We start from the raw sequence: 26981 nt of genomic DNA, 5'->3' as shown, positions 1-26981 counted from the left end.
CTCTATTAATTAGTTTCCCATAGGAAAAATTATATTTTTCTTGAGTAAATTAAAATGGTTGTCCATTTTCCAGTGATCAATTAAGTACTCATGAAACAATATCTTATGTTATTTTTGCAGTAACCATGTAATGTAATTAATGATTCACTTTAATTTTTTTATCCATTTTTAAAGACTCACTTTTAAAACACAAACTTGAGACCCATAGGATGTAAGAATGTGCTCTACTTTCCAGAACTTGCAATTCTTGGAATCCATCCTCAAGGTGTGCTCTCACTGAGACACATGCCCATGCACTTAATCTCCTCAGTCCTCCCTGCTTGAATTGTGCATGAGCTGGAACCTCTGAGAGGGTCCTTTATGTAACTTGAATTGTAGAGAGGACAGGAGTTCGTGTGTTCCCTTGGTTTAGTAAACATCCCTAGTTATATTCTATGTGTTTTAGTGCACTCAAAAATTTATTTAAAATATGTTTATTCTGTATTTCCTGTTTGTAATTATATTGATTTTGTAGGAAGACTGAGTGTGGGAATGCATTCATCCAGAAAAGTATAAAGAACAGTTCACTTTTTTAATCCATTTACCAATTTCATGAAAGTTAATCATTTAGTGTAGCCTATGACTTTGAGAGTCCATTACTTACTTTATTTTGTTTGTTAATGTGCCAACCTTCTTATTATCAAGGGAATAGTTGGAATAAAAATACTGAAAGAACTAACAAGAATGTCGGAAGTTAACTTCCAGAAGCTGGGTTTGGGATTGAGGGTACTTCATTGATACCTGGTTTCACCCCTTGATTTTCCAGATACAAATCATCTCACATCTCAGCTACTTCCTGTGCAATTTCAAAATAAAATAGTATCTACTCCTTTTAGTTTTTGCTATATTGGATGGGACATTAGGTATTAAGGAGTTCTCATAGTCCTTGGAATATTACTTTCTACAACTTTTCTTCATCCTCATTATGTCTGAGTTGTTACATCTGTAGCACATACATGAGAATCAGGGTTATTTACCTTTAATATTTAGGATCTAATTGAAAAAAAGACCACATGAGGATGAGCCCAAAATATTGTTCAGTGAGGTATTTATCATATTGGTCAGTGAGGTATTTAACATAAAACATAGAGATGGGAATGGTGAAGCTTTGCTATTTCCAAAAAAAACCACTTTGAAGTGTGGATGGAAATGAAACAATGAATCTAAAGGGATGTTAGATTCTGTGTAGTCATAGGTTTTACCCAAACAGAATATGATAATATTATATCTTTTTAAATTAGTTTCAGAGATAGAAGTTAGTGATTCATCAGTTGCAAACAACACCCATTGTTGTCATTACATCAAGTTCCCTCCTCAATGCCCAACACCCAGTTACCCCATCCCCCACCCACTTCCCCTCCTGGTTTTAATGTGCAATAAAACAACACAGGCGGTTAGATATACTCTTGAATGTCTATCTAACTTGTATTTTAAACCTATGGATTTAAACATAATTAAAATAAACTGTTAATAGGAAATACCAAAGAATAAACTTTTATCTTTTAATCTTTGTGCTTATTTATTAATGAAAACAATATATTATGTATCATAAATTCCATGTTCTAGTACAACTTTTAAAACACATTAAAACATAAGAAACTGTTTCAAAATGAATAATCAAAGAACATATTGCCTTGGAATGATTAAAATTACCATAGTCATGTGTGTTTGTTCTGTTTTAAAAAATTCATAATTGGTGTTTTGAATGCAATGTCCAATCCACACTTATTATAAATGTTATGTCACTGAAATTATTCCTAGATTTTAAAAAAATGTGTAACTTAATTGCACATTTGTTTTCAAATAAATATTCATTTTCCTTGAAAACATTTGCATGGTGGGGCGCCTGGGTGGCTCAGCGGGTTAAAGCCTCTGCTTTTGGCTCAGGTCATGATCTCAGGGTCCTGGTATCACGCCCTGCATCAGGCTCTCTGCTCCGCAGGGAGCCTGCTTCCTCCTCTCTCTGCCTGCCTCTCTGCCTGCTTGTGATTTCTCTCTGTCAAATAAATAAAATATTTAAAAAAAAGAAAAGAAAACATTTGCATGGGAACTATCTATTTATAGCTAATAAATAAAACAGCAGGTTAATTATTAATGATAATCTTTGTAGAGATATTGTATTATATAATGTACTATACATTTATACATTTTATCTCAATTCATAAAGAGAAAGATACTATATTTCATTCCAATTTTCATGTAATAAGGCTGAGATGTAAACAGATTTAAATTTAAATTACCTAAATGTATCCAACCACTAATCAGTAGAATAGGTATTCGAGCACGATAAGTCTAGACCTTAAGTCTGTACTTCAACACTCATAAAGAAAATCGTTGCGTTGAGTGAAGTATCAGGGAGAACATTAGTGCTATCAGTTCTCTACCTTTCAAAATATGCATTATTAAATAAGTCACAAAATCTCTGAAATTTAATTTCCTGCTGGATAAATGTTTATTGCAAACATTTATTTTTAACATGACTTTTCATTTGGAAACATAAGATAGAATGAATGTGGTGTCTGATGTCATCACAATTTTTATTTTAAAATCGGATTAGTTTAAACTAGGACATTCAAAACCATAATTAAAGTAACCTATCATCTGAGAAATCTATTTAAAGGTCCTTTGAAGCATGGGCATTAGCTGATAGTTTACAATACAAGGATAGAGCACAAAGTGAACCACAATAGAACAAATGAACCCAGCACTGGAATACCATCTAGAAAACTATGAATTACCTGAGTGTAGAAACAAGGAGACTGACTTAAGATTGATAACATGTCCAGATCTTACTCGTGTCTAACAAGTAAGTTAGGAGAAGACTTAGCCTTTTATCTCCTTATCCTTGTTATTGAAGCAATTTGAAATTCATATCTCTATCTCCAAAATGTCCTGACTTTGGGGTGGCTGAATTGAAGAATGTTTATGTTATTTTTCCTGTTATTCAGCAAATCCATAAAGGAGCAGATCTGTCTACTCACACCAAAAAATAAAGAGGAAAACTGTAGAATTCATATTGTAGGGTTTGATATATTTGATGACATTAGATGAAGGATGGTTTAAAAACAATCTCAAACTCAACATGGTCACAGTTTCAAACAATTTGCATATCAAGGTTAGTAGTTTTATCCAAATAATATACAGATGGCTCATGATGAGAAAATTAATCTGTGTAATCTAGCCCATTAGCATGAAATGAATACTAACTTAGAAGCATCCCAAATACATGTAATATAAAATTTAAACATCAACACAAAAATGAAATAATGGAATTTTTTCTGGGTGTTTTAAATGGGCTGGGGAATATATTTCTGAAGTATATAAACAAAAATTTAGGACAATGTACATAAATAACAAAATGCATAAAGTTACTTAAAACTATAAGAAAAATTCAAACAATACAATAAAATATGAATGTAAGATTTTTAAAAATTTAAATTCAATTAGCCAACATACAGTACATCTTCAGATACAGAGATCATTAATTCATCATTTGCATATAACATTCAGTGCACGTCACATCAGGAGCCCTTCTTAATGCCCATCACATGATTACCCCATGCCCCACCCACCTCAATTCCAGCAGCTGTCAGTTTCTCACCCTTAGTTAAGCAATCTTATGATTTGTCTCCCTTTCTGATTTCTTCCCATCTTCTTATCACCTCCCTTCCATTATGATCCTCTGCACTGTTTCTTCTATTCCACAAATGAATGAAATCTTATGACAATTGTTTTTCTCTGATTAAAGTATTTCATTTAGCATAACACACTCCAGTTCCATCCACATTGGTGTATTCATAAGTATTTGTCCTTTCCAATGGCTGAGAAATACTCTATTGTTTGTTTATACTACATCTTCTTTATCCATTCATCCATCAGTGGGTATCTTGGCTCTTTCCACAGTTTGACTCTGGTGGACATGTTCCTCTAAACATTGGGGTATAGGTGCCCATTCAGGTCACCACATTTGCATGTTTGGTGTTGTAGAATATCTCTATTTCTAACTTTTTGAGGAACCTCCATACTTTTTTCCAGAGTGGCTTCTCTACCTTGCATTCCCAATAATGTAAGAGGTTTCCCCTTTCTCTACATCTTTGCCAACATTTGTTATTTCCTGACTTGTTAATTTTAAGCATTCTGACTGGTGTAATGTGGTATTTCATTGTGGTCTCAATTTATATTTCCCTGATAACAAGTGATATGGAACATGTTTTCATGTGTCTGTTGTCTATTTATATGTCTCCTTTGGAGAAATGTCTTTTCATGTCTTCTGCCCATTTCTTGACTGGACTCTTTGTTTCCTGGGTGTTGAGTTTGAGAAGTTCTTTATACAACTTGGATACTAGCCCTTTATCTAATATGTCATTTGCAAATATCTTCTGCCATTCTGTAGACTGGCTTTCAGTTTTGTTGACTCTTACCTTTGTGTGCAGATTTTTATCTTGAAGAAGCCCCAAGAGTTCATTTCTGCTTTTCTTTCTTCTGCCTTTGGAGACATATCTGGTAAGAAGTTGCTGCAGCCAAGGTCAAAGAGGTTCCTTCCTGTGTTCCCCTCTTGGATTTAGATGGATTCCTGTCTCACATTTAGGTCTCTCATCCATTTTGGTTCTATCTTTATGTATGGTATAAGAATAGGCTCCAACTTCATTCCTTTGCATGGGGCTAATTTTCCCAACACCATTTGTTGAAGAGACTGTCTTTTTTCCATTGGACATTCATTCTTGCTTTGTTGAAGATTAGTTGATTATAGAGTTGGGGGTTCATTTCTGACACTATTCTGTTCTATTGGTCTGTGAATCTGTTTTTCTGTCAGAACCATACTACTCTGCTGATTACAGCTTTGTAATACTGCTTGAATCAGGCATTATGATGCCACCAGTTAAATTTTATTTTTTAACATCCCTCTGGATATTTGGTCTTTACTGGTTCCATACAAAATTTAGGATTAATTATTCCAGCTCTGTGAAAAATGTTGACGGTATTTTGATAGGGATTGCACTGAATGTGTAGACTGTAGTGGGTGGAATAGACATTTTACAAATGTATATTTTTCTAATCCATGAGCATAGAAAGCTTTTCCATTTCCTTATATCTTCCTCACTTGTTTCATACGTGTTTTGTAGTTTTTAGAGTACAAATCCTTTATCTCTTTGGCTAGGTTTCTTCCTAGGTATCTTGTAGTTTTTGGTGCAATTGTGGACTGGATCAAATCCAAATTTACTCTTTCTTCAGCCTGTTAGCATATAGAAATGCAACTGATTTCTTTGTATTTATGTTAAATCCTGCCACATTGTTGAATTGTTCAATGAATTTTAACAATTAAAAGCTGGAATCTTTTATTTTTTTTTTTCAAATAAAATATCGTGTCTTCTGCAAAGAGTGAGACTTTGGCTGCTTCTTTTCCAATTTGAAATTCCTTTTATTTCTTTTTGTTTTCTGATTGCTGAGGCTTGAACTTCTAGTACTATGGTTAACAACAGTGGTGAGAGTGGGCATCCCTGTTGTGTTCCTGACTTGAGGGGTAAAGCCCTCAGTTTTTCCCATTCAGAATGGTATTTGGTGTTTTCTTTTTGTATGTAGCTTTTAAGGTATTGTGCTATGTTCCCTCTACTGCTTAAAAATTTTTAAGATTTTTAGTTAAGAAAGGATGCTGTATTTTTCAAATGTTTAAGGCTGAAAGTTAAAACTTTTTTATGTTCCTTAGGGTTATATTCACACAAAATTGGGTTTAATAGTGCACACATTTCATTAAACTCAGCATTTTATGAATGAATATTAGATTTAAAAATTAACTATTGTAAGGCCTCTAAATTCAGACAAATTTCCTGAAATCACAAGTACACCCCAGTATAACATAGCCAGTATTGTGGCAGGTGTTCTGAAGCAGAGTCTGTGGTAGCAGGGAGCCTGGCACATTGAAACCATGTTCTGAAAACACATATAAGACAGAGAAATATAGCCATTTTGTGTCTGTCACCTGCAATCTGAACTATAATAGTTTTACATTTGGTTTAGCATATTTTATATTGAAACAATTCCTCATTTCATTGAAAGAAACCCTGAGAAACTAATTGAAGCATGCGAGAAACATGAAAAATTAATAATTAAGTGATCTATCACACCAATATTGACTAAATGCAGGACTATGAGGTTCTCTCAACACAGATGTACAAATATTTTAGACAACTAGAATTTCATAAATATTCGTAACAACATGAGTAAATTATACGTGGCACACTAACAAGATATACAATTTTCTTTGGATTAAAAAGTACTGTGTAATAGCAGCAGAGATGTATGATAGGATGGTAAGGCCAATATCTTGTTGCAAAGTGAAAGACTAAAGACATAATTATTCCTCCAAGTCTCTATCTCTCTCCCTCTCTCTCTCTTTCTGTCATTTGACCATCTCTTCTTTAATATATTTTTTCTCTTTTTTTTAATTTCTTTTCAGCGTAACTGTGTTCATTGTTTTAGCACCACACCCACTGCTCCATGCAGTACGTGCCCTCCCCAATACCCACCACCTGGTTCCCTCAACCTCCCACCCCCGCCCCTTCAAAACCCTCAGGTACTTTTTCAGAGTCCATACTCTCTCATGGTTCACCTCCCCTTCCAATTTCCCTCAACTCCCTTCTCCTCTCCATCTCCCCATGTCCTCCATGTTATTTGTTATGCTCGACAAATAAGTGAAACCATACGATACGTGACTCTCTCTGCTTGACTTATTTCACTCAGCATAATCTCTTCCAGTTCCGTCCATGTTGATACAAAAGTTGGGTATTCATCCTTTCTGATGGAGGCATAATACTCCATGGTGTATATGGAACACATCTTCCATATCCATTCGTCTGTTGAAGGGAATCTTGGTTTTTTGCACAGTTTGGCGACCGTGGCCATTGCTGTTATAAACATTGGGGTACAGATGGCCCTTATTTTCACTACATCTGTATCTTTGGGGTAAATACCCAGTAGTCTAATTGCAGGATCATAGGGAAGCTCTATTTTTAATTTCTTGAGGAATCTCCACACTGTTCTCCAAAGTGGCTGCACCAACTTGCATTCCCACCAACAGTGTAAGAGGAGGGAAACAGAATTCTTAAGAAGTAGCCTAATCCATCCGTCTGGAGATGATCAACTCCACATGAAAGGAATTGAATCACTTTCTTGCCAAGTACGTAGAGCTCCTCTTGAATATGAAATTCTGTAGGTACAGGTTTAATGCATTTGTGCTGCTCATGTATGTATGTAGGTTGCTGATGAGAACCTGTTCTCCTGGTTTGGGTTTCCAGAGAGCTCCCCGCAAAGGGTGGGAGTTTGAGGAAGTAGTCTGGACGCCCTCTCCCTGCTGATGGGCTCCTGGGGAAGGGGCATCGCCGAGGATGGGAGCTGGATAGCCACTGTCCATGTCTGTGCCATTTGAGTGGGGGAGGGCAAAGTTCAAGGGCTCTTCTTATATCTGGAAGGTTCTCTGGCTCTGGTGCCGTGACTGGTATCAGCTCTAGTACTTCCTGTTTACTACTGCTCAGGGTTTCCCTAGGAGAAGGTGATTTCTCTCTCATTCTCACACTTTCTCTACGCAGTGATGAGCGTCTGGGATAGGTCTGTGGTCCTGCACCTCCCGAGTAAGCGTCAAGGTCTAGCATGGGAGGGAGAAGCCTCGCGGGAGCCTCAGGTCTAACTGTTCTCCAGTCCTGTTCTAGGTGAGGACCTGATTCCTCAATACCCATGGTGGCATTTCCCCCTCTGCTTTTAACCTACAGGTAAGAGGAGAGAGCATTAGGATCCCCACTCCACCCCAGGCCCCAAAGGGTCATTTTATTGTCTGGAGATCCCAGGAGGGTCAGCCTTTGTTCTTGGCTCTTCTGAGTTACCCCGTCTCCGAGTGGTAGGATGAGCAAGAGTTGACCATCTCTTCTTAAGTAAATGCCAAACCTTCCTTTCAAGTAACTCATTCCTATCATTCTTTGCCTTGCAGGCATGACTTCAGCCATGGAGGGCTTAAATGACACCACAGAAATTAACTTCATTCTCTTAGGACTCTTTAACCACACTCAGACCCACGTGTTCCTCTTCTCCATGGTGCTCATGATCTTCCTCATCTCCCTGCTGGGCAATGCCCTCATGATCGTGCTCATCCATGAGGACCCCCAGCTTCACACGCCCATGTACTTCTTGCTTAGCCAGCTCTCCCTCATGGACTTGATGCTGGTCTCCACCATAGTCCCCAAAATGGCAACTAACTACCTGATGGGCACCAGGACCATCTCTCCTGCTGGCTGTGGCACCCAGATCTTCCTGTTTCTCACTCTGGGAGGGGGTGAATGCTTCCTCTTAGCGGCCATGGCTTATGACCGCTATGTGGCCATATGTCACCCCCTGCGCTACCCCATCCTCATGAATCAGAAGCTCTGCTTCCACATGACTGCAGGTTCCTGGCTTCTGGGAGGGGTGGATGGTCTGATGCAGGCTGGGGCCACTCTGAATTTCCCTTACTGCCATTCTCGGGAAATAAACCACTTTTTCTGTGAGGCACCCACACTCGTGCGCCTTGCTTGTGCTGACACCACATTTTTTGAATTTTTCATGTATGTGTGCTGCATCCTGATGCTCCTGATCCCTCTGTCTCTCATTCTGGCCTCCTACAGTCTCATCTTGGCTGCTGTCCTTCACATGAAGTCCACAGCCGCTCAGAAAAAAGCCTTTGCCACCTGCTCCTCTCACCTGGCTGTTGTGGGACTCTTCTATGGAGCCATCATATTCATCTATATGAGGCCCAAACCCTACCATTCAGTGGCCCGTGACAAGGTGGTCTCTGCTTTTTACACCATATTCACACCTGTGTTGAATCCCCTTATCTACAGTGTGAGGAATAAAGACGTCAAGGGGGCTTTGAGAAAGTGGCTAGAGAAACGTTTTCTGGGACATTTATAGTGTGAGTGATTTGATAAACTGGTAGCAGCCCAACTGGATCCACTATGTATTTACGAATATTGATACATTTTGCTCTCATTTTGCCAGTTTTCCCTGTTTAAATAAAACTATTTCTTTTTTATTTTGTAAATTAAAATTTATATTTTCCCTGCTTTCAAATATTGTCATAGTATTTTTCTTCTGGACGTTGGACCTCAGCATTAAAAGCAAATGAGGTACCAGAAGTAAAACATATGGTCAACATTGATAAAATAAAGGAGATTTCAACCTTTAATGTCCTTAGGCCCTGCTCACGGGATCTCAATGTAGCTAAATTTTAACAATTACCAGAGTCAACAAATTCATTTTCTGACCCTGACATGAGTTGTACATCTGATTCATTTATAAATAACCTTAAAGGGAGAATTCAAGCATAAACTGAGGGTAGAACGTCCCTGGTTTCCATGAGACTGAAGTCATACAACCCTGCAGATAAACTAAGTCCTAAAGTTACAGTCCTAAGATAAGACAAGCTCTATAACTATCTGAAGTGTATTCATCTAATGATTTGTAATATTTCATGTCTTATGTCCTTAGCGAAGACTATCCCAGGCAGTGGACCTAACCTGGGCTTAAAAAACAAGATTAAAAACAAAAACAGAACAACAACAACAACAACAAAGGACCTTTTCCTTTAAAGATTCTAAAAGGTTTGTTCATTTTGTGTCAACACCACCAACTCTTTTGTGTGTGTGTGTAATTTTGAGGATGAATTATATAAACAGGTAATAATTAATCTGAATAAAAGCCTTGCATATCTTAGTTTCATATAATTTTGACAAAATAGATTTCAAATAAATAGTTAAATGAATAGGAAACAAAATGCTTAAAAATCTTGTAGGAAATACTGTCAAAATTTTTGCTAGAAGAGGATGTTCTGAGGGTATAGGTGAGTTAAAAAATCATTATGGAAAAAGTAAGCAGATTGAACTGTATATGGTTAAATATCTAGCAATCACTGGCTGGCTCAGTCAGTAGCACATATGACCCTTGATATCGAGGTCATGAGTAAAAGACCCATGTTGGACATACAAATTACTTTAAAAAAATACACAGTAATCATGAAGTGTAGAAGTGAGTATCTCGACCTGAACAAAGTAACGCTTATTATAAAATAATTCACATGATAGAACTAACCACATAAATCAAGAGAGACATTAGATCAATTCATAACAGTGATTTGGAGCAAAATTCCATTTTCTACACTTTAAAATAAATATTTACTCTTGATGTACATAGATAAGAATTCATCTTTGGGGCGCCTAGGTGGCTCGGTGGGTTAAAGCCTCTGCCTTCCGATCAGGTCACGAGCCGAGGGTTCTGGGATGGAGCTTCACATCAGGATCTGTGCTCAACAGAGGGCCTGCTTCCTCCTTTCTCTCCCTGCTTGCCTCTATGTCTATTTCTGATATCTCTCTGTCAAATAAATAATTAAAGTCATTTTTTATTTCTTTATTTTCAGCATAACAGTGTTCATTGTTTTTGCACCACACCCAGTGCTCCATGTAGTACATGCCCTCCCTATTACCCACCACCTGGTTCCTCAACCTCCCACCCCCCCCCCCCGCCCCTTCAAAACCCTCTGGATGTTTTTCAGAGTCCATAGTCTCTCATGGTTCATCTCCCCTTCCAATTTACCTCAACTCCCTCTCCTCTCCATCTCCCCATATCCACCGTGTTATTTGTTATGCTCCACAAATAAGTGAGATCATATGATACTTGACTCTCTCTGCTTGACTTATTTCGCTCAGCATAATCTATTCCAGTCCCGTCCATGTTGCTACAAAAGTTAGGTATTCATCCTTTCTGAGGGAGGCATACCACTCCATCGTGTATATGTACCACATCTTCCTTATCCATTCGTCTGTTGAAGGGCATCTTGGTTCTTTCCACAGTTTGGCGACCGTGGCCATTGGTGCAATAAACATTGGGGTACAGATGGCCCTTCTTTTCACTACATCTGTGTCTTTGGGGTAAACACCCAGTAGTGCAGTTGCAGGGTCGTAGGGAAGCTCTATTCTTAATTTCTTGAAGAATTTCCATACTGTTCTCCAAAGAGGCTGCACCAACTTGCATTGCCACCAACAGTGGAAAAGGGTTCCCCTTTCTCCACATCCTCTCCAACACACGTTGTTTCCTGTCTTGCTAATTTTGGCCATTCTAACTGGTGTCAGGTGGTATCTCAATGTAGATTTAATTTGAATCTCCCTGATGGCTAGTGATGATGAACATTTTTAAATGTGATATCCATTTGTATGTCTTCCTTGAAGAAGTGTCTGTTCATATCTTTTGCCCATTTTTTGATATGATTATCTGTTTTGTATGTGTTGAGTTTGAGAAGTTCTTTATAGATCCTGGATATCAACCTTTTGTCTGTACTGTCATTTGCAAATATCTTCTCCTATTCTGCAGGTTGCTTCTTGGTTTGTTGACTGTTTCCTTTGCTGTGAAGAAGATTTTGATCTTGATGAAGTCCCAAAAGTTCATTTTCGCTTTTTTTTCCTTTGCCTTTGGAGACATATCTTGAAAGAAGTTGCTGTGGCTGATATCAAAGAGGTTACTGCCTATGTTCTCCTCTAGGATTCTGATGGATTCCTGTCTCACGTTGAGGTCTTTTATCCATTTCAAGTTTATCTTTGTGTATGGTGTAAGAGAATGGTCGAGTTTCATTCTTCTACATATCGCTGTCCAGTTTTCCCAGCACCATTTATTGAAGAGACTGTCTTTTTTCCATTGTATCTTTCTTCATGTTTTGTCAAAGACTACTTGACCATAGAGTTGAGGGTCCAAATCTGGGCTCTCCACTCTATTCCACTGGTCTACGTGTCTGTTTCTATGCCAGTACCATGCTGTCTTGGTGATCACAGATTTGTAGTAAAGCTTGAAATCGGGTAACGTGATGCCGCCAGTTTTGTTTTTGTTTTTCAACATTTCCTTAGCAATTCGGGGTCTCTTCTGATTCCATACAAATTTTAGGATTATTTGCTCCAGCTCTTTGAAAAATACCGGTTGAATTTTGATCGGAATGGCATTAAAATTATAGATTGCTATAGGAGGTATGGACATTTTAACAATTTTTATTCTTCCAATCCAAGAGCATGGAACGGTCTTCCATCTTTTTGTGTCTTCTTCAATTTCTTTCATGAGTGTTCTGTAGTTCCTAGAGTACAGACCCTTTACCTCTTTGGTTAGGTTTATTCCCAGTTATCTTACGGTTCTTCATGCTATAGTAAATGGAATCAATACTCTAATTTCCCTTTCTGTATTTTCATTGATAGTGTATAAGAAAGCCACTGATTTCTGTGCATTGACTTTGTATCCTGCCAAGTTACTGAATTTCTTTATGAGTTTTAGTGGTTTGGGGGTTGAGTCTCTGGGGTTTTCCATATAAAGAATCATTTCATCTGCGAAGAGGGAGAGTTTGACTTCTTCGTTGCCAATTTGGATACCTTTTATTTCTCTTTGTTGTCTGATTGCCATTGCTAGCACTTCTAGTACTATGTTGAACAAGAGTGGTGAGAGTGGGCATCCTTGTCGTGTTCCTGATCTCAATGGGAAGGCTGAAACCTTTTTCTCATTGAGGATGATATTTGCTGTGATATTTAATATATAGAATTTTCTGAAGTTCAGGAATGTTCCCTCTATCCCTATACTTTGAAACATTATAATCAGGAACGGAGGCTGGATTTTGTCAGTGATTTTTCTGCATCAGTAGAGAGGACCATGTGCTTCTTCTCTCTTCTTTTATTGATTTGTTCTATCCCATTGATTGATTTGCAAATGTCGAATCATCCTTGTAACCAGGGATGAATCCCACCTGGTCATGGTGGATAATCATTTTAATGTGTTGCTGGATCCTGTTTGCTAGGATCTTGTTGAGAATCTTTGCATCCATATTCATCAGAGATATTGGTCTGAAATTCTCCTTTTTGGTAGGGTCTTTGCCTGGTTTGGGGATCAGGGTAATGCTGACTTCCTAAAAAGAATCTTGAAGTTTTCCTTCCGCTTCAATTTTTTGAAATAACTTCAGGAGAATTGGTGTTATTTTTTCTTTCCTTTTTTTTAAATTTATTTATTTATTTATTTATTTATTTTTATTTTTTTATTTACAGAATAACAGTGTTCATTGTTTTGGCATCACACCCAGTGCTCCATGCAGTACATGCCCTCCCTATTACCCACCACCTGGTTCCTCAACCTCCCACCCCACCCCCCACCCCCCGCCACCCCTTCATAACCCTCTGGTTGTTTTTCAGAGTCCATAGTCTCTCATGGTTCATCTCCACTTCCAGTTTCCCTCAACTCCCTCTCCTCTCCATCTCCCCATGTCCTCCATGTTATTTGTAATGCTCCACAAATAAGTGAGACCATATGATACTTGACTCTCTCTGCTTGACTTATTTCGCTCAGCATAATTTCTTCCAGTCCCGTCCATGTTGCTACAAAAGTTGGGTATTCGTCCTTTCTGATGGAGGCATAATACTCCATTGTGTATATGGACCACATCTTCCTTACCCATTCATCCATTGAAGGGCATCTTGGTTCTTTCCACAGTTTGGCGACCGTAGCCATTGCTGCAATAAACATTGGGGTACAGATGGCCCTTCTTTTCACTACATCTGTATCTTTGGGGTAAATATCCAGCAGTGCAATTGCAGGGTCATAGGGAAGTTCTATTCTTAATTTCTTCAGGATTCTCCACACTGTTCTCCAAAGTGGCTGCACCAGCTTGCATTCCCACCAACAGTGGAAGAGGGTTCCCCTTTCTCCACATCCTCTCCAACACACGTTGTTTCCTGTCTTGCTAATTTTGGCCATTCTAACTGCGGTCAGGTGGTATCTCAATGTGGTTTTAATTTGAATCTCCCCGATGGCTAGTGATGATGAACATTTTTTCATGTGTCTGATAGCCATTTGTATGTCTTTGTTGGAGAAGTGTCTGTTCATATCTTCTGCCCATTTTTTGATATGATTATCTGTTTTGTGTGTGTTGAGTTTGAGAAGTTCTTTATAGATCCTGGATATCAACCTTTTGTCTGTACTGTCATTTGCAAATATCTTCTCCCATTCCGTGGGTTGCCTCTATGTTTTGTTGACTGTTTCCTTTGTTGTGAAGAAGCTTTTGATCTTGACGAAGTCCCAAAAGTTCATTTTTGCTTTTGTTTCCTTTGCCTTAGGAGACATATCTTGAAAGAAGTTGCTGTGGCTGATATCGAAGAGGTTACTGCCTATGTTCTCCTCTAGGATTCTGATAGATTCTTGTGTCACGTTCAGGTCTTTTATCCATTTCGAGTTTATCTTTGTGTAGGGTGTAAGAGAATGGTCGAGTTTCATTCTTCTACATATCGCTGTCCAGTTTTCCCAGCACCATTTATTGAAGAGACTGTCTTTTTTCCATTGAATATTTTTTCCTGTTTTGTCAAAGATTATTTGACCATAGAGTTGAGGGTCCATATCTGGGCTCTCCACTCTGTTCCACTGGTCTACGTGTCTGTTTTTATGCCAGTACCACGCTGTCTTGGTGATCACAGTTTTGTAGTAAAGCTTGAAATCGGGTAATGTGATGCCGCCAGTTTTGTTTTTGTTTTTCAACATTTCCTTAGCAATTCGGGGTCTCTTCTGGCTCCATACAAATTTTAGGATTATTTGCTCCAGCTCTTTGAAAAATATCAGTGGAATTTTGATCGGAATGGCATTAAAAGTATAGATTGCTCTAGGCAGTATAGACATTTTAACAATGTTTATTCTTCCAATCCAAGAGCATGGAACAGTCTTCCATCTTTTTGTGTCCTCTTCAATTTCTTTCATGAGTGTTTTGTAGTTCCTCGAGTACAGGTCCTTTACTTCTTTGGTTAGGTTTATGCCCAGGTATCTTATGGTTCTTGGTGCTATAGTAAATGGAATCGATTCTCTAATTTCCCTTTCTGTATTTTCTTTGTTAGTGTATAAGAAAGCCACTGATTTCTGTACATTGACTTTGTAGCCTGCCACGTTACTGAATTGCTGTATGAGTTCTAGTAGTTTGGGGGTGGAGTCCTTGGGGTTTTCCATATAAAGAATCATGTCATCTGTGAAGAGAGAGAGTTTGACTTCTTCCTTGCCAATTGGGATACCTTTTATTTCTCTTTGTTGTCTGATTGCCGTTGCTAGAACTTCTAATACTATGTTGAACAAGAGTGGTGAGAGTGGGCATCCTTGTCGTGTTCCTGATCTCAACGGGAAGGCTGCAAGCTTTTTCCCATTGACGATGATATTTGCTGTGGGTCTTTCATAGATAGATTTTATGAAGTTCAGGAATGTTCCCTCTATCCCTATACTTTGAAGCGTTTTCATCAGGAACGGATGCTGGATTTTGTCAAATGCTTTTTCTGCATCAATTGAGGGGACCGTGTGGTTCTTCTCTCTTCTCTTATTGATTTGTTCTATCACACTGATTGATTTGCGAATGTTGAACCAACCTTGCAACCCAGGGATGAATCCCACCTGGTCATGGTGGATCATCTTTTGAATGTGCTGCTGGTTCCTGTTTGCTAGGATCTTGTGGAGAATCTTTGCATCCATATTCATCAGTGATATTGGTCTGAAATTCTCCTTTTTGGTAGGGTCTTTGCCTGGTTTGGGGATCAGGGTAATGCTGGCTTCATAAAAAGAGTCTGGAAGTTTTCCTTCTGCTTCAATTTTTTGGAACAGCTTCAGGAGAATTGGTGTGATTTCTTCTTTGAAAGTTTGGTAGAATTCCCCAGGGAATCTGTCAGGTCCTGGGCTCTTGTTTTTGGGAGGTTTTTTATCACTGCTTCAATCTCGTTACTAGATATCGGACTATTCAGTTTGTCAATTTCTTCCCGGTTCAATTTTGGGAGTTTCTAGTTTTCCAGGAATGCACCCATTTCATCTAGGTGCTTATTGGCATATAACTTTGCTTATTGGCATATAACTGTTGGTAATAATTTCTGAAGATTGTTTCTATTTCCTTGGTGTTTGTTTTGATCTCTCCCTTTTCATTCATAATTTTATTACTTTGGGCTTTCACTATTTTCTTTTGAATTAGTGTGGCCAATGTTTTATCAATCTTATTGATTCTTTCAAGAAACCAGTATCTAGTTTCATTGATACATTCTACTGTGTCTCTGGTTTCTACCTCATTGATCTCTGCTCTAATCTTGATTATTTCCCTTCTTGCATGAAGAGTTGGTTTGATTTGTTGTTGATTCTCCAGTTCTTTAAGGTGTAGAGACAGCTGGTGTATTTTTTATTGGTGGATTTTTCGTTTTTGTTGAGGGAGTCTTGGATGGCTATGTATTTCCCCCTTAGAACCTCCTTTGCTGTATCCCATAGGTTTTGGACCAAAGTGTCTTCATTCTCATTGGTTCCCATGAATTTTTTAAGTTCGTCTTTGATCTCCTGGTTGATCCAAGCATTCTTTAGCAAGGCGGTCTTTAGCTTCCAGGTGTTTGAGTTCCTTCTGAACTTTTCCTTGTGATTGAGCTCCAGTTTCAAAGCATTGTGATCGGAGAATATGCAGGGAATAATGTCAGTCTTTTGGTATCGATTGAGTCTTGCTTTGTGACCCAGTATGTGGTCTATTCTGTAGAAGGTTCCATGTGCACTTGAGAAGAATGCGTATTCTGCTAGTTTAGGGTGGAATGTTCTGTATATGTCTATGAGGTCCATCTGCTCCAATGTTTCATTCAATTCACTTATTTCTTTATTGATTTTCTGCTTTGATGATCTCTATTACTGAGAGAGGCGTATTAAGATCTCCTACTATCAAAGTATTCACATCAATGTGACTCTTTTTCTTGGTTAATAGTTTTCTTATGTAATTGGCTGCTCCTATGTTTGGGGCGTAGATATTGACAATTGTTAGATCATCTTGATGGATAGTCCCTTTAAGAATGATGTAGTGTCCTTCTCTATCTCTGATTACAGTCTTTAGTTTAAAATCTAATTTATCTGATATGAGGATCGCTACCCTGGCCTTCTTTTGTGGCCCATTGGCATGAAAGATGCTTCTCCATCCCTTCACTTTCAGTCTGGGTGTATCCTTAGGTTTAAAATGGGTCTCTTGTAGACAACATATGGGTGGGTCCAGTCGTTTTATCCAATCTGCAACCCTGTGTCATTTTATGGGCACATTTAGTCCATTCACATAGAGAGTGATTATTGATAGATACGTTTTTATTGACATCATGTTACCTTTGAAGTCTTTCTGTCTGTAAATTGTTTCTATATTTCTGTTCAATGATATTCTTGGGATTTTTTCTCTTTTATACGACCCCCCCTTAATATTTCCTGCTGTGTCTGTTTGGTGGTTACATAGTCTTTTAAGAATTGCCAGTCTTGGAAACTCTTTATCTCTCCATCCATTTTGAATGTCAGTCTTGCTGGATAAAGTATTCTTGGCTGCATGTTCTTCTCATTTAGTACTCTGAATATACTTTGCTAGCCTTTCCTGGCTTGCCAGGTCTCTGTGGACAGATCTGACGTTATTCTAATGGGCTTTCCTCTGTATGTAAGGAGCTTCTTTGCCCTAGCTGCTTTTAAGAGGGTCTGTCTAGAATTGTCATTCTTCATTCTAACTATCAGAGTCGTGAGGACTTTCAAGAATCTAAATTCTTGTGGGGAAACCGCTCTGTCTCTAGTACATAAATGTTGTTTCCATTCGTGAGATTGAGAAAATTTTCATAGACAACTTGTTCCACTATATCTTCTAGACTTCTTTCTTTTTCCTCCCCTTCAGATATTCCAATAATTCTGACATTGAAATGTTTCATGACATCATTTATTTCCCTGATTCTGTTTTCGTGGCTTCTGAGCTGTTTGTTCCAGGCTTCTTCCTGATCTTTTCTATCTGTTTGTCCTCCAGATCACTAATTCTATCTTCTGCCTCATTTATCCTAGCTTTAAGAGAATTTAGATGAGTTTAGAATTCATTGAGAGCATTTTGAACATCATCCCTGGTGGCTTTCAGTTCTGCCCTAACATTGTGAACATCATCCCTGGTGGCTTTCAGTTCTGCCCTAATCAATTCCATTTGGTCAGCCATGGCTTTCTTCAACCTAGCTATTGCCTGGATAATTGTTAGCCTGAATTCCTTTTCCAACATTTTGTCTATGTGTATAGCCATTAGCTCTGTTGCAAAAGGTCCATCCTCTGTACTTTTTTTCTGTTGGGCATTCCTCCTCCTTGTCATTTTAGTAAGAGATGACTGAACAGATGCAGCTAGATATATCGACAGTCTAGCAGTCAAGGTGTACCCTGGAACACTTCTGCACAATCAGGATTCCCCACACAAATGGGAGAAAAAAGCAAAGAAAAAGAAAGTGAGAAAAAAAGAAAAGAAAAGAGGGAGAGGGAGAGAGACAGACAGACAGACAGACAGGAAAAAAAGGGAAGATAAAAGAGAATGCTCCTTCCAAATGGGCCGCAAGGTAAGATTTATGAAGTATACAATCAAAAACAGACAAACAAAAAGACTGATAAAAGTATATGACAAGAGAAAAATATATGTATATATAAAAGCAAAAAAAGGAAGAACCTCGTCAAAAAACCCCCAAGTATAAGACTTGTATACCATCAGGACATACACAAATACACAGAAACACTGGCAGAAGGAATAGATGGGAGAGTCATTAAAATTTCTCAGTGTGGGCGTGGAAGGTTATTTTCATTCTTCCTGGATGTATCTTGATGTCTTTTTTATGGGACTCAACTTTCCTAAGATATAGGGGGATTAAAAATTGGTTTGCCTATAGGGGTAGCATTGATTGGGGAAAGGGGATTATCTTGAATTTTAACTCTATATTTATATTAAAAAATAAAAATTAAAAGAGAATAAACTAAACTAAACTAAATTAAAATTTTTAAAAAAATTTAAAAAATAGAAAAGCAAAAGAAAAACACGGGTGTATGTATCAAAAAGTTCAGGTTAGAAGGTTATTAAGGAATTTGATGTACTGGACATCTCACTGTAATGGTAAATACGTTAAAAAATTATCTATATGTATAAAAAATGAACCAGCATAGTGGAAAATATTTAAAAATAAAAGTTATATTTATGAAGTAGTGGTGGTTGTTCTCTTATCGTCTTTTTATTTTTCTTCCTTCCTGGTTTGTTTTCTGGAGGAGGAACCTGCCACGTGGGTTTTCAGTGAATGATGTTCCCTGAGTTATGTCCTCCCGCCCCCCTCAAGGAGGTTCGCTCTGAGGAACCCGCTTTTTTTCAGGCTTTTGTTCTCTGGAGGTTTTTATGTTTGTTCATCCTTTTACCCTTGCCTTGACAGCTTTTGATGGTTTTTGGAGCTTTAGAGGAGAGCAAACTGCACCCAGACCTCCCTCTCAGAGAGAAGCCTCAGAATGCTCTGCAGAGCTGCTGACAAAGTAGGTTCTGAGTCACTGTCCCTGGGGATGCAGGATCTCCTCCCTGTACCCAATACCATGGAAGCAGTGGCTGTCTGGGCAGCTACAGACCGCCAGAGTGGTTCCAAGCAGCAACTGCACGATGAGATTTTCCTGCTGGCATGGGCTGGGAATGCCTGGTTTTTCCGGGTGCCAGGGCTCCCAGCTAGCACCTGTGAGCACCTCTCCCAGGGGAAGGTGTGGGACACGCATGCTTCAGGAGTGCCATCTGGCCAGGCTCCCAGCCCCTCATGGGAACCAGACCCCACTCATCTGGGGTGCACTGGCGGCTCAGGGACCAAGACCTGGTTTCTCCACCACACTCTCTCTGGCTCAGCACCAGGGGAGGCTGTCCTGGGTCTGGGGACTTAAGCCCCTGTCCCTAACCACCCCTATTCCCACAATTTCCCCCCTGTGATCCTGTGCTCTTTTTTTTTTTTTTTTGAGTGCTTTCAACCAGACTCCAAGCTAATGCTGGTCCCCAGACGCAGGGCACTCTCCTACTGGGGTATTACTTTCCAATTGGTCATCTCTGGTGGCTCCCTCCCTCTTTTGTTTATCTTCTGATATCAGTCCGATGTTCCCATTCCGCTTTACCTGCCCATTGGCGTCTTCTGCTCCTGTAGAGATTCAGACGTGTATAATTCTGATCTCAGTCTGATTTCATGGGTGATCAGAGTTCTTTGGTAGGTAATCAGCTCACTTTAGGGTACAGGTTGAAACGGTGCCTCCTCCTACTTCCCCGCCATCTTGACTCCAAATAAATTTAAAAAAAAATCTTGGGGTGCCTGGGTGGCTCAGTGGGTTAAAGCGTCTGCCTTCAGCTCATGATCCCAGGGTCCAGGGATGGAGCCCCACATCAGGCTCTCTGCTCAGCGAGCAGCCTGCTCCCCCTTCTTTCTGCCTGCCTCTCTGCCTACTTGTGATCTCTGTGAAATAAATAAATCAAATCTTTTAGAAAAAATCTTTTAAAAGTTTTGAACCTAAATTTAGAGGTTGATTTATTCTGAAGATGAAGACGTCAGCTTTAGTGACGCTTATTTGCACCGGCCATTCAAAGGCTACATCTTAATTTTGCATTATATTTTTCCCTTAGGTAAGAATCCAAAACAGTATATATCAGGCAACTAAAATTATAGCTTTGTTCCATTAAAGTTTAAAATTATAAAAATCCTTGTCTAACCTTAAGGTAAGTGTTGATTATTTTGGACCCCAAACTTTTCTTAAAATCTGACATCTGGATTCCATAATCCTATATGTTTTTTCAATGAAGACAGACTTTCAATGATAAATTGCTAGGATTCTCTGTCTGGGCTGTCTTTTCACAAGAACCAATTGTATTCTACTTATTTTATTTAATATATCTTATTTACAGTATATTTGACATAGACTGTTCTATTAATTTCAGGTAAACAATATGTCCACTACAGTTGACATACAATATTATATTAATTTCAGATAAACAATATATTACTTTCAGGTAATTATGCAATTGCATAAATCAGCCAAGCCCCATAGGGATAAGTACAATGACGGTATTTTAAAGAAAATTAAGAGGGAGGAGGCAAGATGCCAGAGTTGGGGACCCTATTTCAGCTCGTCCCTAAATTTAGCTGGAAAGTTATGAAACTATTTTGAACATCCACAAAATCAGCCTGAGGTGTAAGAATGTACATCTGCACCCCTACCAGTAGAAAAGTGACTTTTCTTTTTCTTTTTTTTTTAAGATTTTATTTATTTATTTGACAGAGAGAAATCACAAGAGAGACAGGCAGAGAGAGAGGAAGGGAAGCAGGCTCTCTGCTGAGCAGGGAGCCCGATGTGGGACTCAATCCCAGGACCCTGAGACCATGACCCGAGCCGAAGGCAGCAGCTTAACCCACTGAGCCACCCAGGCGCCCCGACTTTTCTTTTTCTTAAGGTAGGACATGCGGGGTTGTGAATCTGTGGACACGTATGAATATAAACAGAAGGGAGAGGGAGGCTTCATAATGTGCTTCTGAAAAGTTATATAACACCAGAGCATAAAAATTGGAACCCTTAGAAATCTGCTCTAGTGAGAGACATCCTTCTCTGCAAGGAGCTCTGGAAATGAAAAGGCAGAATTCTAGGTAGGGCCTGTGGTCTCAGGATACAAATTCTCACAGAGTGTAACAGGGTGGCTGAACTAGTAGAGTGCCCTAGCAGTGGAACCAGGAAGCAAGAAATGGTCAGCGAGCCCAGGAAGGGATTCTTAGTATGATTTGCGATAAACCATGAGTGAGGCCAGTCCATAGTCACTCTTTTCTGGAGCAGCATGAAAAGATCTGGAACCTACATCCATGACCAGGCAAAACCTCACAGGGTGGTAGTGGTATGGAAAAGACATTAGAGTGGCACCCAGACATGATCCAGGAGTTCCAGGTGTGTGTGTGCAAGCCAGCAGCCACACACATGGTTTTAGGATCAAAAAGGGCAGTGTCGCTCTTGGGTCACTGCGATTACCTCTGAGAGAGTTACTGTGGGTCACACCACAGGAGGCTGCAGTTATTTTCAGCACATAAGGAGGTGGAGACTGCTTTTCCTGGAAGGTTTATTAAAGAGGGGAATTTGCACATTGTCTGCTCTGAACCAGAGGTTTTTGTGCAGCCATTTTTGCTCTGATTATCTGAAGAACATGGAAAGCCTCCAGAGAACAAAAGCCACAGAAGACAGGTTTTCACTGAGCCAGACCTCTTGACAGTGGGTGGGGAAAGTCCCCAAAGGCAGAGTTATCTAAGACACAGCAAAGCAAGCCTCTTTCCCAGAAGACAGACTGGAAGAACAGGTGGACGACAAGCTTATGGATCCCTTAAGATCAAATCCCAAAGCCAGGGGTAAATAGTATCTTGAGCTACAGGAGTACCCTCACAATTTGTTGATTTTTTCAAATAAAAGTCTTTTTTTTTCTTTTTCTTATGCTTTTTCTTTTTTCTTTCATATAATCCTCATTTCAACTAGATGTTTATTATAGCAACTTACGTTTTATAGTCACATTTTTAGCTTCCATCTTTTCTCATCTATATATTTTATAAATATATGCTTTATTTAGTCCTTTATCTCACTTTATTCAATTTTATCTTCACTACAGCAAGTGTTCTATTTGCTTGCATCTTGCTTGGGTCATATTGATATTTTGGACTCTGCTCATTCTCTCAACCATCCCTCAACAGAATAACTAAGAGGAGGAACTCTCAGCGTAGAAAAGAACCACATTGGTGAAGCCACTTTGGAGAACAGTGTGGAGATTCCTGAAGAAATTAAAAATAGAGCTTCCCTATGACCCTGCAATTGCACTCCTGGGTATTTACCCCAAAGATACAGATGTAGTGAAAAGAAGGACCATCTGTACCCCAATGTTTATTGCAGCAATGGCCATGGTCGCCAAACTGTGGAAAGAACCAGGATGCCCTTCAACTTATGAATGGTTAAGGAAGACGTGGTTCATATACACGATGGAGTATTATGCCTCCATCAGAAAGGATGAATACCCAACTTTTGTAGCCACATGGACGGGACTGGAAGAGATTATGCTGAGCAAAATAAGTCAAGCAGAGAGAGTCAAGTATCATATGGTTTCACTTATTTGTGGAGCATAACAAATGACTTGGAGGACATGGGGAGATGGAGAGAAGGAAGTTGAGGGAAATTGGAAGGGGAGGTGAACCATGAGAGACTATGGACTCTGAAAAAGAACTTGAGGTTTTTGAAGGGGCAGGGGGTGGGAGGTTGGGGGAACCAGGTGGTGGGTTTTAGGGAGGGCACATATTACATGCAGCACTGGGTGTTGTGCAAAAACAATAAATACTGTTACGCTGAAAAATAAATAAATAAATAAATAAATAAATAAATAAATAATTTTTAAAAAGAAAAGAACCATAGACAACATCCTCTGCCACAGAACTAATGGATATGGATATAAGCAGGATGTCAGAGATAGAATTCAGGATAGCAGTCATAAAGTCAATAGCTTGACTTGAACAAATCAGTAGTAACAATATAGAATCTCTAAGAGAAGAAATATGATCGAATTAGACTGAATTTTAAAACGCCATGAATGAGATACACTCTAAATGGGATACTTTAACTGCCAGGATAAATGTGGCAGAAGAGAGGAATAGTAATCTCAAAATAAGATAATGGAAAGGAAAGATGTTGAGGAAAAAAGAGATGGGCTGCTAGTAGCACATGAAAAAAGTAATAGAGAGATTAATGATGTCATGAAACGTTCCAATGTCAGAATTATTGGGATAGCTGAGGGTGTGGAGACAGAGAGAGAGGTCTAGTAGGTATATTTCAGTAAATCATGCTGAGTACCTCCCTAATTTGGGGAGGGAAATGAACATTCGAGTCCAAGAAGCAGAGAGGACCCCTCGCAAAATACGTAAAAAATAAATCAACAACATGACATAAAATAATGAAGCTTTCAAACCTTATAAATAAAGAAACTATCCTGAGAATAGCCAGGAAGAGGATATTCCTTATATGTGGAGGGAGGAACATCAAAATAGCATCGATCCTATCCATAAACACCTGGCAAGCAAGAAAGGGCTAACAAGCATATTCTGGGTACTAAATGAGAAGAACATGCACCCAAGAATACTTTACTCAGCAAGGCTGTCATTTAAAACAGATGGAGAGATAAAGAGCTTTCAGGACAGGCAGAAACTGAAAGAATATGTTACCACCAAGATAGCACTGCAAGAAATATTAAAAGGGATTCTGTAAGCAAAGAGAGACCCAGTCAAATAGACCAAAATAGACTATTCAAAGTCCACAGTGAATATCAATATCAATGGGGAAAACCAGAGAGCTCTTCTCTTAAGGTCAGGAACCTATCAGAGATGCCCACTCTCAACATTATTGTTCAAAGTCCTACTGTTAAAAGTCCTAGACTCAGGAATCACACAACAAACAATAATAAACGGCATTCAAATAGGCAAGGAAGAAGTAAAACACTCTCTATTCCCAGGTTACATGGTACGACATGTGGAAAATGCAAAAGACTCTTCCTCCAAATTACTAGAACTCACATAGCAATTTAGCAACATGACAGGAATCAAAATCAATGCATAGAAACGGTTGCATTTCTATACACTAACCGTGTAACTGAAAAAAAAGAAATTAAGAATTGATTCCGTTTCCAATAGTACCAAAAAACATAATATACCGAAGAATAAACCTAACCAAAGACATAAAAGAACTGTACTCTAGAAATTACAGAACACCTATAAAAGAAATTGGAAAAGACACAAAGAGATGGAAATACATTCCATGCTCGTGTATTCAAGGAATAAACATCAATTAAAATGTCTATGCTGCCCAGTGAAACCTACAGTTTTAATGAAATCCCTTTCAAAATATCATCAAGATTTTTCACAGAGCTGGAACAAACAATCCTAAAATTTGTATGGCACCATGAAAGATCCAAAATTTCCAGGAAAATGTGGAAAAAGAATACCAAAGCTGGAGGAATCTCAATGCCTGACTTCAAGCTATATTACAAAGCTGTGTTCATCAAGACAGTACAGTATTTGCACACAAAAAAAAGACACATGGATCAATGTAACAGAATAGAGACCCAAGAAATGGACTCTCAACCTTATGGTTCACTAATCTTCAACAAATCAGGAAAGACTATCCAATGGAAAAAAGGCAGAAGAATGGAACTGGTGAACATTCTCTTACACCATACACAAAGCTAAACTCAAAAGGAATGAAAGGCCTCAATGTGAGAGAAACCAATCAAAATCCTAGAAGAGAACACAGGTAGCAACCTGCTCAACCTCAGCCAAGCAACTTCTTGCAAGACATGTTTCTGAAGGCAAGGAAAACAAAAGTAAAAATGAAGTTTCATCAAGATAAAAAGTTTCTGCACAGCAAAGGAAACAGTCGACAAAACAAAGAAGCAACCCATGGAATGGGAGAAGATATTTGAAAATGACATTACAGGGGCACCTGAGTGGCTCAGTTGTTAAGCGTTTGCCTTCAGCTCGGGTCATGATTCCAGGGTCCTGGGATCGAGCCCCACATGGGGCTCCCTGCTCGGCGGGAAGCCTGCCTCTTCCTCTCCCACTCCCCTGCTTCTGTTCCCTCTCTTGCTGTGTGTCTCTCTGTCAAATAAATAAATTTTTTAAAAATGAAAGAAAGCCTGATTCTCCCTCTTCCACTCCCCCTGCTTGTGTTCCCTTCCTTGCTGTGTCTCCCTCTGTCAAATAAATGAGTAAAATCTTTTTAAAAAAAGAAAGAAAGAAAGAAAGAAAATGACATTACAGAGAAAGGATTTATACCCAAGATCTACAAAGAAATTCTCAAACTCAGCACCGAAAAAAAAAAAAAAAAAAAAAATGCAGTCAAGAAGTGGGCAGAAAACATGAACAGACACTTCTTCAAAGAAGACAAGCAAATGGCTAATAGACTCATGAAAAAAAAAATTCATCAATAGCCATCAAAGAAATTCCAATCAACCACAATGAAATACCACCTTATACCAGTTAGATTGGCAATAATTAAGAAAAAGGAAAACAACAAATGTTGTGAGGATGTGGAGAAAGAGGAACCCTCAACACTCTTGGTGGTGATGCAAGCTCTTACAGGCACCCTGGAAAACAGTATGGAAGTTCCTCAAGATGTTGAAAATGGAGCTACCCTAAGACCAAGTAATTTCACTACTATGTAGTTACCTCAAAGATACAGATGTAGTGAAAAGAAGAGGCACATGCACCCCAATGTTCATAGCGGCAATGCTCACAATAGCTGAACTGTGGAAAGAGACAAGATGACCTTCAAAAGATGAATGGATTAAGAGGAGGTAGTTCAGATATACAATGGAAATTACAGAATCATCCGATGGAACTGGAGGGGATTGTGTTAAATGAAATAAGTCAAACAGAGAAAAATAGTTGTCATATGGTTTCACTCATATGTGGAATATAAGGAAATATTGTGGAGGACCATAAGGGAAAGGAGGGAAAACTGAATGGGAAGAAATCAGAGTCAAACCATGAGAGACTATGGACTCTGGGAAACAAACTGAGGGTTACAGAATGGAGGGTTGGGGAGGTAACCAGGTCACGAGTATTAAGGAGGGTATGTCTTGTGGTGATCATTGGATTTTCTACACAACTAATGAATTGAACTGTATAACAAAAGCTTGTGATATACTACATATTGGTTAACAGAACATATTAATAAAAAATAAAAAGTGAGAGTCAATGTTTTTAACTAAATGTTGTGTGTTGAATAACTGGGAAAAATGAAAATAGGATATATGTACTCACTGCAGTAGGAACTTTTTAAAATACTTTATATTCAAACATGGTAAAGGGTAAATTACATAAGTGTATATATTTCTTTGAACTCTAAACTATCTTACCCTGACTTTCTAGTTATTGTGATTCTCTTTTCCTTTTTTTAGTTTAAATTCAGTTAGCCAACATATAAAACATCAATGGTTTCAGAAATAGAGTTCAGTAATTCATTGGTTGTATATAAGTCCCAGTGCTCATCACATCATGTGCCCTCCTTATAACCCATCACCCAGCTTACCAATC

At 38.7% G+C, this 26981-nt stretch overlaps 1 protein-coding gene across 1 annotated transcript; it reads left to right on the top strand.

Annotated features, from left to right (window-relative positions):
• The first annotated feature begins 8031 nt into the window (after positions 1-8031).
• Positions 8032-8973, top strand: LOC123938367 (olfactory receptor 2T33-like). Its single transcript, XM_045999694.1, has one exon. It carries the CDS (start codon positions 8032-8034, stop codon positions 8971-8973), a length of 942 nt encoding a protein of 313 aa, XP_045855650.1.
• Positions 8974-26981: the final 18008 nt, after the last annotated feature.

Source organism: Meles meles, chromosome 3 (assembly GCF_922984935.1).
Source record: "Meles meles chromosome 3, mMelMel3.1 paternal haplotype, whole genome shotgun sequence".
Lineage (NCBI taxonomy): Eukaryota > Metazoa > Chordata > Mammalia > Carnivora > Mustelidae > Meles > Meles meles.
Note: the sequence above shows the minus strand (reverse complement) of the source record. Positions and strands in the feature narration are given on the sequence as shown.

What these genes read in the sequence shown, in the direction of transcription:
- LOC123938367 (XM_045999694.1), top strand. Translation starts at nt 8,032, where the DNA reads ATGGAGGGCTTAAATGACACCACAGAAATTAACTTCATTCTCTTAGGA.